The sequence below is a fragment of the Protopterus annectens genome, chromosome 10.part0, assembly GCF_019279795.1.
Source record: "Protopterus annectens isolate FY-2018-M chromosome 10.part0, PAN1.0, whole genome shotgun sequence".
NCBI classification, from domain to species: domain Eukaryota; kingdom Metazoa; phylum Chordata; order Ceratodontiformes; family Protopteridae; genus Protopterus; species Protopterus annectens.
Window position 1 is genome coordinate 337,643,218 of NC_056744.1, and position 15,908 is coordinate 337,659,125.

The 15,908-nt window shown below is 38.7% G+C and overlaps 1 protein-coding gene across 2 annotated transcripts in view; it reads right to left on the reverse strand.

Annotated features, from left to right (window-relative positions):
* The window catches only part of DARS2 (aspartyl-tRNA synthetase 2, mitochondrial), a 1,354,455-nt gene that overhangs the window by 1,257,047 nt on the left and 81,500 nt on the right, over positions 1–15,908 (reverse strand). For both annotated transcript variants that reach the window (XM_044085228.1, XM_044085227.1), the window contains 2 exons: positions 9,256–9,351; positions 1,172–1,295 (listed from right to left, as the gene is read on the reverse strand). In XM_044085228.1, the coding sequence (XP_043941163.1) occupies positions 1,172–1,295; positions 9,256–9,351 (220 nt within the window). The remainder of the gene's footprint in view (positions 1–1,171; positions 1,296–9,255; positions 9,352–15,908) is intronic.

Genomic DNA, 15,908 nt, shown 5'->3' on the forward strand with positions numbered 1-15,908 from the left:
GCGTTCCCCAGAGCTCAGTCCTAGGACCCCTCCTGTTCGGCATACACTTCTCAGAGGTACAGGCAAGCACAGGAGGACTATGGCTGACCAAGTTTGCAGACGACTGCAAACTAGGGGCTATAATTGACTCTCCGGCTGACACAGACATCCTCCAAAAGGGTCTCACTGAGATGGATACCTGGTGTCAAAACCATGGCCTCAAGCTAAATGCCAAAAAGTGCATAGTCATGCCCTTTGGAAAATACAAAGTACCCACAAACTACCACATAGGTGGTAGTCCCCTAAATACGGAAGATGTAATAAGGGATCTGGGGACCCAAGTAGACAGCAATCTCACCTTTGATAATCACATTGCCAAAGTGGTTAGAAAATCCTTCTACGTGGCCCACCTAATCACAAAAGGGTTTGCATCCAGATCAAAAGAGGTCATTGTGCCCCTCTACTCATCACTCATCAGACCCATCATAGAGTACAACGCCCATTTGGGATGTACCTTACAAGACACCTGCAACAGCTGGAAAGACTACAAAAGTACCTCACCAAGAGGATCACTAGCCTCAAACAGATGCCCTATGCAGCTCGACTGAAGAAACTCCAGTTGTACTCGGTTGCATACCGCCTACTCAGAGGTGATCTCTGCCTGACATACAAGGCCATGTCCAACCCAGAATTGATGGACATGCTCCACCTAAAGAAAACCTTATCCCCTCGAGCCACACGCTCTAGAGATCTAAACCTCACCATGACAATAAATAGGACATGCTGGAGGGATAGATTCCTGTCCCAGAGACTTCCCATGCTTTGGAACAAGATCCCAATCTACATTAGGCAGAGCTTCTTGCTAACACTCTTCAAAAAAAACCTTGACGAGTGGATGGAAAACAGAAAGTTTACCTTGGGGATCACTTCAGTGGCTCTGCTGGACAGAGGCACAGGGAACTAATCTTAGCGGGGGCGAAAGCCAACACATTCTGAATAGGCTTATAAATGCCTTTGGGCAGATAGCCTAGTACCAACCTATGAACCTAATAGAAAGGAAGTGCAAATGATATAGTCCAAGGTTCACAAACATGTAGGAAAAACAATGTCTTCATACTAAATAAAATGGAGTAATTAATAATTAAGTACAACATAGTGATCATATGTTTTCAGCTCAAAACTGTTACCTTACCATGTATGTTACACAGGTATTCTCTCATCTTCATTACTACCTGAGATCGCAGACGTAGGTTATACTGCATCTGAAAGTTACGCAAATCTAGATAACGGTACTGCATACGCAAAGCCTCCGATTTCTAAAGGACAAGTTACAGAAATGAAAGAACATTTAATACAGTTTATGAAGAAAAAGCTATGCAAAACAACACAGCATTTTTCTTCACATATGACTACTGCTGTTAATAAATGAAGGAAAAAACTAACAATACAAAAAGAACTGACCTGCTACAGTTATCTGTTTCTGCACGTGAAAACAGAATTTTTGTACATGAAAACACATGCATTATATTAATGTGCATTCCTACCATTAGCAGCGAATAAACTATTTAACACACCAAGCTAGAGGAAACAGAGACAGACCAATGCTGTTGCTGGTTCATCTATTCCTAAGGAGTGAAAAGCTCTCTGCTCAATGTTGCACGTTCTATTATTCTCTGCAAGTGCCTTTCAACAATATCTTTTCAAATTGTTGTCAATAGGAAAAATATCACTTGATCCATCATCATGAATCCCAAAATCATAAGGGCCTTTTCACTGCTCTCAATAGGAGTTTCTGGTCAAGGATGGCTGGCAGTAAAGCATACAAAGAGTCATGCTCCATTTCCACTGAAATCTGTCCCATGGCCTCCTCCAAAACTGAGTATTCCATGAGAAGTCAGAAGAGGTCTACTAAGTGGTTGGGCCACATCTTTATCAACCGGAAAGCAACTCGAGAATTTGTCAAGATACAGTAACATCCTAGAAGATTAAATGCCACAAGATGAATATTCATCAACAGTTCCAGAACACAAGTATTTGGTGCCATCCTCACAGTTAAAAAGGATAGAGTTCTCCCTTACTCAACAATTTACCACACCGCACTATCATTGCCTGAGGCCATTTCAAGGATGCTTTGGTTCACACATATCCAAAGCCAGTTCTGTGACAAAAGTTTCTTTAAATTGAAGTGCCTGAAAGGGTGGTAGGATGCACACTATGGTAGAGATGAAGAAATGAGGACATAAGAGCAGAAGCCAAAGTAGCTCCAACTGCAGAAAAGATCAAAGAACAGAGTATGGTGGTGGCTTGGGTAGTTGCAGAAAAGCAGAAGACAATCCAGTGAAGATGATTTGAGGCAGACAGGAAGAAAGTAAGAGAAAACAAGGTCGTCCAGCAAAGAGGTGGATGGATTGTGAGAGGGAAGATTTGTGACAGTCAGGCATGAGTTTCAAAGAATGTTGTAGTGTGGCACTGAATCGAGAGATATGGCGACAGTTAACACGACACCCGACCCCATGTAAAAATAACTGGGAAAAAGGGGGATGATGATGATGATGATTGTATGCAGTCCAATCCATGATGGAGACCATAAACCTCACTCTGTTAGAAGTAAGGCATGCTTATCTGATGTTTGAGACATCTATTATAAGCCTCTAGGTCAGTTGAAAATGGGCACTCCTGATGAGAAAGGAAGATCGTAACAGTTTAAGGCTGTGTTTCTTGTGGGACAGGAAGATTATCATTATTAAGGTAGCCTTACACATCTGAATAATTAGAGTGTCCTAAAGGCTTTGTTTAAAGAAGGAAAGATCGGTTAGAAAACCATGTTGCCAAAGTGGTTAGAAAATCCTTCTATGTGACCCATCTGATCACGAAAGGGTTCGCATCAAGATCTAAGGATGTAATGGTGCCCCTCTACTCTTCCCTCATCAGACCCATTATTGAGTACAATGCACCAATTGGAATGTACCTGGCTAGACATCTCCAGCAGCTGGAGAGACCACAAAGGTACCTAACCAAGAGGATTACTGGCCTCAAACAGTTGCCCTATGCAGCATGATTGAAAAAGCTAAGACTGTTCTCTGTTGCATACCGCTTTCTCAGAGGCGATCTCTGTCTAATGTACAGAGCCATGTCCAACCCAGAATTGTTGAACATACTCCATCTTTGCAAAATCAAATCTACTCGAGCTACAGGCACTAGGGATATAAACCTCAACACAACAATGAATAGAACATGCTGGAGGGATAGATTCCCTTCGCAGAGACTTCCCTTACTATGGAACAGGGTCACGATCTACATAAGACAGAGCCCCTCACTATCACTCTTCAAGAGGAACCTTGATGAGTGGATGGGTAACAAAGTTCACACCGGGGATCACACCAACAGCACTACTAGATAGAAGCCAAGGGTACTAGCTGCTAGTACAAGGGTCTAGGAAACTACTAAAGGGACGGTGAATACCACACAATGTGGCTGGGCTAGTATATGCCTTCGGGCAGATAGCCCAGTACCAACCTATGAACCTATACCAAGACTGGTTAACGCATCTCTCACTAAGACAGTATTAAGCAGAACTTCTTTTCACTGAAAGGGTCCTGAAAGGGAATGACATGTTTTCAGGTCTTCTTGCGGTTGTTCCTGTAGGGCAATTAACCACACAATTTAAACTGTCTGTATAAGGTACAAGTGAATACCCCCCCAATCTAAATCCTGACAGCTGCAAAGGCTAAAGCAAAGTATTTTTGGAAATTCTAATGGCTGTGGCTAGGGCAAACCAAGAACAGCAAAGTGAAAAAGGTCTCTGTCCACTACACACCTGACCTCCTGCTAGGAAGAAAGATAGGAGGGTACCAGGCTAAACTTTAATACAATCCAAAATGCAACAGTTAGCAGCAGGAGTGAGGAAAGATGCAAGTGGAATGCTTTTGCAGTTAAAGACTGTGCTTGATTTTGCAGATATTTTACTTTCTATTCTCTGTTTTATGATCACTCTTCTAAGTGTCTGTCACTTTTAGTCTTGAAACCAAGACAGGAACATGATAGCAATCATCCACAAGGACCAGTGTTACATTCCTGCAACTCTGAAGAAAGACAGGAATTAGACAAAAAAGGTAACAATCGTAACGTGAAACACAGCCCCTCCCTGACCCTCTTGAAACACAACCTGCATCAATGGATGGGTGACTGCAAATTTACTCCTGGGGTGGCACCCATGTCCCTCCTGGGTGACCAAGCATGAGGCTAGTGCCCTGCTGTAGGCATCAATTCCACTGTAGCTACACTTGATTCCATTTTTGCTGATCTTAAGGGCCACCTGTAAAAGCCTTGAAAAGGCTGGCCTGGCACCACCTCACACACACCTTGACCTTATCTTTTTTATATCATCTCCTTGGTAATGGAGCATGTGCATCTGGCAGTTCACTCCTCTAAATGTCTGTAGTGGCACAGCAGTATACCTTTTTGTTGAACCTGCATAAAATGTACACTATCTTGTTGTGAAAAAGTCTGGAGTTAGCTGATGCCAGTTTGGACTCTCTAGTTACATCCAATGAAATGAGGGGAAGCTCGGTCATGAAGTTCTAGTATAGTTATTTGATTTATTTGATTTTTTTTTTTTCAAACTAGTAAAACCAATTGGGCTTTCGAGATGTTGCTGTTTGGCAGTCAGGTTCCACTGAGGTGATCTTTAATATATCCTGACAGTTATGTATAACTGGAGGGACAGCCAGAGGTTCAAACCCCTCCAACCCCAACAGATCAAGGCAATGTTTGTGAGAATATGACAGTTCAGTATCTCCTAATTTAAAATGTTCCTGAAATGAATTTAATATTTCCCTGAGCAGAACATCCTATGTAAGTTTGTAGGGGGCCTGAAAACAGACACTGACTGCCATCATCACCACAACTGAGCAGTGTGGAAGATGTCAGTTGCACAAGTGTGCTATACTGTACTGCCTGCATGAATATCTGAAGCATGCCCAACAGAGATAACCAACCTGAGCCTTGGATGTTTCATTGTCAAAAGACAGCTCTGAGAAGGGCTCCTTCCTTCTTTTAAAAAGAGGGCTACTCCCAAACGGAAGGTTTCATGCTAAACACATTGATCTTTATGTTACTTTTAAGTATTTACGAACAAAGCATATTTAGAATTTGTTGCTTCACTACTTGTAACACAGAAAATCTAGTTTATTTAGCTGTGCGCATAACATGCACTAGTTTCTATATAGCTAACAGAAAATTTAAGGAATGAATTTCTGAACATCTATCAGAAATTTGAAGGAATATACTTACTAATTCCTTAGCTAAGTATATTCATCACAATGGTACAGATGACGTATTTAAATTTAGAGCAATACAAAAGATATTTTTTTAACATTAGAAGTGTTAATGTTGTAAACGCCACTGAACTAGCTGAATACAGGTGGATTTTAAAGTTGCAGGCTGAGTCCACCTGGATTAAATGCTTCATTTAGTTTAAAACCTGTATTAAAACAAAAGCAAATGAAAGTGAAGTGAATGTTGCTATTGACTGCCTGTATCTGCTGTGCTTTCTAAGTTGCTTTTGAAAGTACTTTTTATATGTGTCGCTGTGTCTTTAAACTTCAGGTTGTCTGTATAACAAGCTAAGCTCTTATTGGGCGATGGGATCATGCGCTGTATTTAAAAAAACATGTATTTGAACTGTGTTTTATATGCACTGACGAAGGGATTATTCACGAAAGCTCTGCTATTTGTATTTGGATTAAAATAAGTGAGTTTTTTTTTTATTTCTGATGTTGAGATCCAGGTTTTATTGCTCTTACTACTTCCCACTGAGGGCCAGAGTAGGCCTGGGAAAAGGGCATTATACAGGCAATGAGATCATATTTGTATGGTCCTTAGCCCAACCTTACTGTTGATCTGAGTGCCCACATCACCATACAGGACAATGCCCTCCACATGTCACGTGCAAGCTCCGCCATGCATGCCTTATGATGGTCATCATCACCAGGTTGGGACTGCCACGCCCAAATCCCCCTGGTCCTATACACATGGTGTTTTGGAAGCCTTCACTTGCACAGAACGAGGTTTGCCAAACAGGAAGACCATCTGGCTCCAGCCATTCACTCCCACCTTCACCTGGCTGACTGTCCCAACACTTGACCTGCTAGTAAACGTCTGGTAATCTGAGTCATAGCCAGGGCTTTCTCCTTCTATGTCACAAACAGCTGTGCTCCTCTTGCTGATAAATTTACACTTAACTCCACTATCATAACATGAAAACGCATGTCTACCCTCCTACTATTGCCACCACACTCCCTTTTCTTGCATTTTACATCAACTTAAAGTCTTCTTTTTACTTCCACCATTGTGCGTTATCTATGGGGAATCAACAAGGTTAATTCTGCCACGTCTCCCTTTCTAACTGCTTCAGACCTCCTGTAAAAATAACTCCATTTTATAAGTACACCAGGATCTGTACTGCCTGCCTGAATACCTAAAGTATAACTAAGAGATGAGCAGCATGAGAATGGGATGCTTCACTCCAGTATACAATTCACTGCAATCGTAGAATAGGGAACATTCCTTGAAAATAAGTCCATTTTATAAGTACAGCAGGATCTGTACTGCCTGCCTGAATCCCTAAAGTATAACTAAGAGATGAGCAGCATGAGAACGGGATGCTCCACTCCAGTATAAAACTCACTGCGATCGTAGAACAGGGAACATTCCTTAACTAACAGATGAGCAGCATGAGAACGGGATGCTCCACTCCAGTATACAACTCACTGCGATCGTAGAATAGGGAACATTCCTTAACTAACAGATGAGCAGCATGAGAACTGGATGCTTCACTCCAGTATAAAACTCACTGCGATCGTAGAACAGGGAACATTCCTTAACTAACAGATGAGCAGCATGAGAACGGGATGCTCCACTAGAGTATAAAACTCACTGCGATCGTAGAACAGGGAACATTCCTTAACTAACAAATGAGCAGCATGAGAACGGATGGTCCACTCCAGTATAAAACTCACTGCGATCGTAGAACAGGGAACATTCCTTAACTAACAGATGAGCAGCATGAGAACGGGATGCTCCACTCCAGTATAAAACTCACTGCGATCGTAGAATAGGGAACATTCCTTGCTTGTTATTCTCTACTTCCAAATCCATAGATTTAGAAACTAAAAGATTAAGCATGACAGATAGCTCGTCGTGGTGATTTGATGGACACAGGAATTTGTGCTCTCGCTTCTTGCTCCAGAATGGAATTACCTGGCGGTAGTACTACATTGCTTTGGTGGGCAATGGTTTTAGTGTTGCTGTGATGTTATACCTCTGTATTCATATGGACTACAAGTTAGGTCTTGCCTTGCTAGAAACAAAAGCTCTAAGGGACTGGGGGTTTGTAGTCTACAGAAATGCAAAACCATTTTATTAATGGACTGAACGTTTAAGTTTTATTCTGCCATGTATCGTACTGTATAAAATTATAGTCTTGTCTGGCTTCCATTTATTTTTATGACCCCTGTGACTCTTACTGTGAACAGCTTGACAGAGAATAGTGTAAAGGAGTTTAAACCCAGTGACTAATTAATTCACTGATTTATACATTCTTTGGCAAGGTGACATTTCATCAATGTCTAATGTTATAGATGATTTTTCTATGGTGTCGAGTTTGTCAGTCTGTCCATTGTATGTTTGTGCTTTACTTTGTTTAGTCAATGGACATTACGTTAAAACCACAATGTTTTCATACAGCTTTATTCTTAACAGTGTAACGAAAAATAATGGTACATTTCTGGAAATATGGTTTATTAATTTGTATATACTACTATATGTTCTTCATACTTTACAAAATGCTTATGTATTAGTCACTTGAATAAAAACGGTGTTTTGATGACTGAAATACTTTGAAATAATTTTGCTACAGCTGTTTGCATCATTATAAACTAACAATCCGTAATAAAGTACAAATCAAAAATATTCAACCTCGTTATCAGTCACCTCAAAATATTTGCAAAAATGATAAAGCAAATAATCTAAAGGTGAACACGATCTGTTACATCGAACAGCCTGTGTTCTGTTTTTATTTAATTACTGGGAAAGTCCGACTGGATATGAGCCCATTTTTCAGCAGAGACCTGGGCAGGAAAGCTCTGGAGTACAATTTAAACAGAATTACAAATCAACATTGGTTACAAAGAGTAAGACAATCACACAGGAGTACAATTTGCAGATACAATAAAAGAAAAAATAAGCAAATATAAAGCAAACAATAAAACTGAACATATATTACACAGAAGAGCATTACTAATACATATGTTAAGTTCTAGCTTTAGCTGGAGTTTTCATTTTTACTGATTGTTTTTTCAGTGACTTCTCACTCGTTGTTTTAATTTGTTGTTTGGGATATTTTTGCAGTGACCCTAATGATGATGGACATCAGCTGTGTATAACAGCCCTGTGTTTCTAATGCTTACTCAAACACTCTGCTTGTGCTGTGCTGACGAGGTCATAACAAGGTCGAAATATGCATATCCACAGCTAGTGGGGTTTGGCTTTATCGGCCAGAAATTGTCCATTAAAATGACGAAACAAGTCATGGGCATTCAGAATTGCCAATGAGCTGAAACACCTGATGTTCATAAGGTTAATTTGCATATATCCCATGTGCCTCTGGTACAAGAGGTTTGGTAGGTCACTCAGTGGAAGTTCTAGCTTTAGCTGGAGTTTTCATTTTTGTTTTTATTGATTGTTTTTTCAGTGACTTCTCACTCATTGTTAAAAAGTAAGAATAAAACCTATATACACTTTCAGTGACTTCTCACTCATTGTTAAACTAATGCATGAAAAATATATTACAGAATAAGTAAGTCATAAAAACTATATACACTTTCAGTGACTTCCCACTCATTGTTAAACTAATGCATGAAAAATATATTACAGAATAAGTAAGTCATAAAAACTATAGACACTTTCAATGACTTCTCACTCATTGTTAAACTAATGCATGAAAAATATATTACAGAATAAGTAAGTCATAAAAACTATATACACTTTCTGGCAAGAGAGACTTAAATAGTACATTTCTGTCATAACTTCTGGGATAGATAAAGGTTAGTGTAAGAATAAAGAGACTTGTAAGCTGTGATTATTAACTATTCTTAAAGCTTGCACACTACTCTTAAAAACTGCAGCTGCACTTTTGAACTTATGAACAATTCAGTACAGCTACCTTAAAATTTATAATTCACTTTACCCAAACTTACAGACTCAACTTATACTTACTTTTACAAATTCTTTAATTTCAAACGGCAGCTTCTGGCAGGTGTTTAGTACCACAGCATCCTTCACTAGAACTTCAATTTCTCCTGAAGGCATCTCCTGAGCAACAAAGAAATACCACAGACTTTTTTACAAAACTGTTTTATTTAATTACATAAAATATTCTCTCATGGTTGCACGAAAGCACATTTGTCACACTACTGTGAAAAATTTGGGGGGAAGAGAGTTTATATCACAACTTAAAACATAATAAAAAGTATGGAGGGGACCTCTTCAGTTGCCAGCAGCAGCAATCAGACAGCCTCAACAGACTGCAGATATTTTGCTGGCATCTGAGCATCTTCATAACAATTATTTAAAATGCCTTGTAAAAGCAGATTATAAGTACTCAGTATATGAGCAAACCCTCCCTTGAAAATCTTTAACAATTAGTTTCTGAGCTGCTTGGTCTAAGACAATAATCTCAATTAGTTTTTTTGTGTACTTCCAAGATGGCTGCACAATGAGCAACAGGTTTTATTAGAACTCTTGCAGGGTGAAAACAAAGAAATTCTTAAAAAAGGTAAGTAAAAGTTATCATTTGGGTTCAACCCAGTTACTGGCTAATAATTAAAATCACAGAAAGCAAACAAAAAAGAAATTTGGAGGAAGAGCAAGCAAAAAAAAAAAAAAAGCTCCATCTGGAAAGAACATTGCAGCTATTCAGCAAAGGGCTGTTTAAGGAGATGATTTCCAGTAATTTAGATGAAAATTTAAATCAAATACATTCAGAGGTGTTTAAAATAAATGAGATGCTGAAAGAATATATAAAGTCAAACAACAAAAGGATGAAAAAATAGAAGAGGCTTAAATAGCTATTCAGATGAGCTGATAAACCTGCAGGATTCAGAGGCTGAAAAGAAGGAAAGAACAGGAGACTTCTAAGAACCATTTCAATAAACTGCAATTACAAAACAGAGCACGCAGATAAAATTGTAGATTTTCCACTTTACCAGAGAAGCTATAAAGAACAGATTGCATTCATTTTATAAAAGTGCAAATAACCAGTTGGACTGGTGTTACACAGCTGGATTTATTAACTGAGAGGGCGCATCATGTGTATCTGGCTATATGAAAGCAGACACCACCAATATTAGTAAAGATGCAACTCATACCAGCAGAAAGAGCTGCTCCAGATAAAACTATGAAAGGGAAAAGTCCCAAAAACTTGGACACCAAAGTGTTTGTGGAAAATGATGATTCAGTTTTCACCATACAGAAAAGACACAAGTTCACCTTGAGAACCAGGGTGTGTTGACAGACAGATGTCATATTCAAGTTACTATATCCAGCTGCCTTCAAACTATTTTTCTTGGAAGATAAAAAAAGGCTAAGGAAGAAAAACAACTTTAGCAAAGGATAAGAATCATTCAGCGTGCTGGAGGGGACTCTGCTTCTCATTATCCTGGAAAAAATAAAGTCCATACAGACACTGATATTGTCGCTGGGTCTTGACAGTGGAGTCCGCTGGGATTTTACAAGCAGGGCAATGGCAGCATTCCCAGACAGAATAACAGGATTACTACAGCTAGTGAACAGGATAAAATGGAAAGTGGAGTTTAAAAATAGGTAAGTAAAAGAAAAAGATAGATGACTAAGAAGTAACATGAATTATCTGAAGCAACTGTTAAACGTTAAAGTCCTGCAGAACAAGGGGAATCTTACAGACCAAGAAGAGAAGCAATGACAGAGTGCTAAATGGTAAATAAGGGATTATCTGGACAACATGTAGGAGTTTAGAAAGACTGCTGCAAAGCAACTGTTGTTTGCTAACATCTCCAGAGCATAAAAACTTTTAGCACTTAGGCAACAAAAAGTAGAAATGGTTGTAGAAATGTGGAAATCAAGAAAGATCACAAACTGAAATGCTTACAGCAGATTTAAGTAGGCCAAGGTTACAGAGGTCTATTATCAGAACATCAAAGTATTAAAACTTCGAATGTTCTGATATCGAACACTATTCAGCGAACGATAAAAATACCAAAGCTGCAGGACAGCAAATTCTTTCCTCAGAAAAGAATTTGGTTGGCCGTTTCTGTGGCTTCGCTATTCTTAGCGCTGTGGTGGAAAGTTACAGGTTGGGTTCAGGTAAGTGTGTGATTGTTTGTACGTTAGGGTTAGGGGTGGGTTAAGTGAGTTAGGGTTAGGGAGCGGGTTAGGTGAGTGTGCGATAGTGACAGACCTTAGGGTTAGGGTTAACGTAAGTGTGTAGTTAGTAGTGTATCTTTACTTTAGTGTAGCATTAGATGTAGGAATAAGTGTATGTGTGTGGTTGCTGTTTGTTTGATGTGCTTGTGTTGTGTGTATGTGTTTCGGAGCAGCGAATTTTTTCCATGGGAAAAAATTTGCTTTTCTGAATGTTCGATATTTCCATGTTTAGATGTTTTGGGGCCGATGAAATAGCGTTTGCTATTTTCATCTTTCGATGACGTGATATAAACGTGGTTACAGGTAGATGAGGCTCTCAACAATTAAAAAAGTTAAGATAGCAAGAGATGAGATAAAATTGGTGACATATAATCAATTTGCAGGAAAGTCTCCAAGAACAGATAGCATTCCTGTGGAAGTCTGGAGGATAGGAGGGAAGAAAATGCTAAAGACCTAGAAGGTTTTGTTTAGCAACATGTTAAAAAGAGAGGAAGCACCAACACTGTGGAAGAAAGCTGTGGTGGATGTAATACCGAAGGATAGTAAAGATCCATCAGACCCAGCTTCATATAGATCCATTTCAATTTTAAAATCATGATCACAAAGTGTTCATGTCTATAATAGCTAAAAGAATGGCAAAGGTGATGCCAAAACTGATAAGATATGGATAAATGTGGTTTTGTGGTGGGGAAACAAACATTTGACAACATTCATAGAATAATGATGACCCACTCAGAAGCAGACATCTGACAACATTCACAGAATAATGATGACCCACTCCGAAGCAGACATCTGACAATATTCATAGAATAATAATGACCCACTCCGAAGCAGACATCTGACAACATTCACAGAATAATGATGACCCACTCAGAAGCAGACATCTGACAACATTCATAGAATAATGATGACCCACTCAGAAGCAGACATTTGACAACATTCATAGAATAATGATGACCCACTCAGAAGCAGACATCTGACAACATTCATAGAATGACAACATTCATAGAATAATGATGACCCACTCAGAAGCAGACATCTGACAACATTCATAGAATAATGATGACCCACTCAGAAGCAGACATCTGACAACATTCACAGAATAATGATGACCCTCTCAGAAGCCGAATGTGAGAAAATGCTGCTGCTGTTGGTGGGTCTTGATGCACAGAAACATTCAAAAGAGTGAGCTGGGATTTCATGAGCAGAGCAATGGAAGCATCTGCTTTCTCTGAAACAATAATAATGTTACTTAGAATATATGAGGGATTTGACAGAAACATTAAAGTGGGAAGGTTTCTCTCTGATAAGTTGTGTCTGAGCAGAAGAACTAAGAAGGGGTGTCCTCTTTCCCCTTTATTATTTGCATTACACTTAGAGCCATTGGCAAATAAAATAAGGGACTCAGAAATTCAAGGATATAATTCATGCAGTCATCAAGAAAGGTTGGCTTCATTTGCAGACAATATTACCTTCTACCTGATGAACCAAAAAGAACATCTCAGTGTTATGGAACATTTTGAGACAATTAAGTCTTTTCGGGATATAAAATTAATAAAGATAAAAAGAAGGGCTACAGCTGTAAACTGTGTCCCCACAAATTAATTTGTTCAGCAATACCCATGTTTATGGGAACACAATAAAATGAAGTATTTAGAAATATGTATTAAAAAGGATACTGTTATGACAGCTAAGAATATGTGGTAACAAATTAACAAAAGATCATACAAAAACTGAGAAACTGGACACTCTCGTTTATGGATATGGATAGCAAGATGCAACCAGTGAAAATGTTTTTAGTCCCTTTACTTTTATACAGAGGCCGCGGTGGTGGTGCTGCGGTAGCATTGTCGCCTCACAGTAAGACGCTGTCCGGTTCGATTCTCAGCTAGACAGTCTTCTGCGTGGAGGTATGCGTGAATGGGCGTACCTTCGTTGAAGGCTGTGCGTCAGGGCTGGTAACTCGGCACGTAAAAATCAACTACCAATCATTAGCGGACCGGAGTTCCGCTGTGGCGACCCCTAACCGGGAAAAGCCAAAAGACACAGCAACTTTTATACAGAGGTCAGGCATATTTTTTGCACCCACAGGGGAAGTTGTGGACAGTAAATAACAAAGAGTTGAAGGATTTTATCTGGGAGGGGAAGAGGGCAAGGGTCAAGTGGTACATTGGTCCTTCCAATAGGAGGTGGGTTAGGATTACCTGACTTAAAGGGATATTTTAGGGCTACACAGTTAAGGTTAATACACATAGCATAAGCAGAAAGCTATCACTCAAAGTGGAAAGGAAGGATGATGAAGTAGTGGAGAGGAATTAATAAGAAGAGGGTGGGACTTTTGGCAAACAGAATATAATATTCATAAAGTAGCAGAAAGTACTCTAAGAAATAATCAACAAGAGAACAGAGAAAGGATATTTTGTTGACAGGGATAACTGCAATCATGGGTACACAGAATAGACAAAAGGGGGGCTGAAATTTACTAGAAAACTAAGATACATGGGACAAATAACTACACAGGGAAAGGTAACAGAATGAGAAGAAGCCAGGAAGATATGTGGATTGCAGGCTAGAGACTACCTTTCCTATCGGGGATTGATATAGTTACAGGCAAAGAGAAAGGGAAATCCTTAAAAAAAAAAAAACATGAAAGACCTGTTCTGGTAGAGTTTTTGGTTGAGTCTAGAACAGAAACTGTTGTTAAAAAAAAGGATAATTACTGCATATAAAATACAACATAATAACTATAGGAACCAATCAGAGCAGGTTATAAAAGATGGAAAAAGAGATTAGATAAGCAATTCACAAGGAAAACTGAAAAAACATATGTGTGGCTTCCAAATATGCAACAAATTCTAGATGGTTTAGGGTTTATGCTTGGAAGTGTTTGCATAGGCATTTTTACACTCCAAGCAGACTCCAAAGACTTTCCTCAAGTAGATAGCAAATGTTGGAGGTGTGATGCGGAAGAAAGAGGTAACTGGGAACATACGCTTTGGGAGTGTAAGACTTTAAAATATTCCCCACATAGTACTCTGTCAGAAATATTGGGTGAGCAAACGGGTATAACTAAGGAATGTTTTTTTAAGCTGGGATACAGGATCTTTAATTCCTAAATTAGTAAGCCTTGTTAAGTTTAATTCTGGTGGCTGTCAAAAGGCAATTACTAGAAAATGGAAATCAAAGTCTAAACCAACCATACCAGAAGTAATGAATATAGTAAAAGCGATAATAAAACTGGAAGTGGGATCTTTAGAAAAGGTAGGAACAAATTACACAAAAAAATTAAAATTATGGGAATGGTACATGCAGAATAATGCTTTGGAGAAAGAGTGAGCTTTATGGGAAGACAGGAATGGAGCAATTTATGTAATGTTGGACTGACTATAATTAAACAAAAAATATATATTATGTATAATGTAACTGGGAACAAGTTAAAATGGTTTGTTTACTTTTATATGAAAATATGTTTGGCTATATCGTAAGTGATAATTCAGTAAAGGCATTAAAAATAAATCCAATGCAAAAAAAAACTGTCACACAACTGCAACTTTGGACATCAGCAGACAAAGCAAGTAAAGTGTAGGGAGCATAAACACTTAGATCTAGAAGTTCGGTCTGATTAAACATATCACTGATAACAAAAAATAATAATAGGGTTACGAAGGTGGACATATGAAGGGTCTGAGGCAAGAATTCAGGTGCAATGGTTTCCTACCCGACGGTCTGTTTTTGAAAAGAAGCATCAGACAGGGAGGTCCTCGTTATCCGCTATTTGCTTATAATTTACAGCCATTGGCAAAGAAAATAAGGAACTCACAAATTTACGGATACAGCTAGTATAGTATTCAGAAAAAGTAAGCTGCATTTACAAATTATATTATTTTGTACTTAAATCCAGAAAAGGAGATTTGAGTGTGTGGAACATTTTGTGATACAAGTATTTGGGGATAAAAAAATAAATGAAAATAAAACAAAGACTACATTCTTAAACAACATACCCATGCATAAACTGGTTCAGGAATACCCATACTTATAGGACCATTATACCCATACTTATAGGACCATTATAAGACAAAGTATTTAGGTGTATGAATTAAAAAGGATTCTGTTATGGGAGCTAAGGATATGCGAGTAGAAACTTAATAAAAGATGATACAAAAATTGAGAAAGTGGAAGCTCTTTATTATAGATATAAGTAGCTGCAAGGAGTGAAAATGTATTTAGTCCCACTAGTCCTATATACACATCAGGTATATTTTTTATCAACCACAGAAGTTATGGATGAAAATAAAGAATTGAAGGAATTTATCTGGATGGGGTAGTGGGCAAGAGTTAAGTGGGATAAGCCGATTCTCCCCACAGAACAAGGTGGTTTAAGTTTACCTGATTTAAAGGGGTACTTTACAGGTATGCAGTAAAGGCTCACATTCATAATTCAAGCAGACTGTTAAAACCGAAAAGGATGA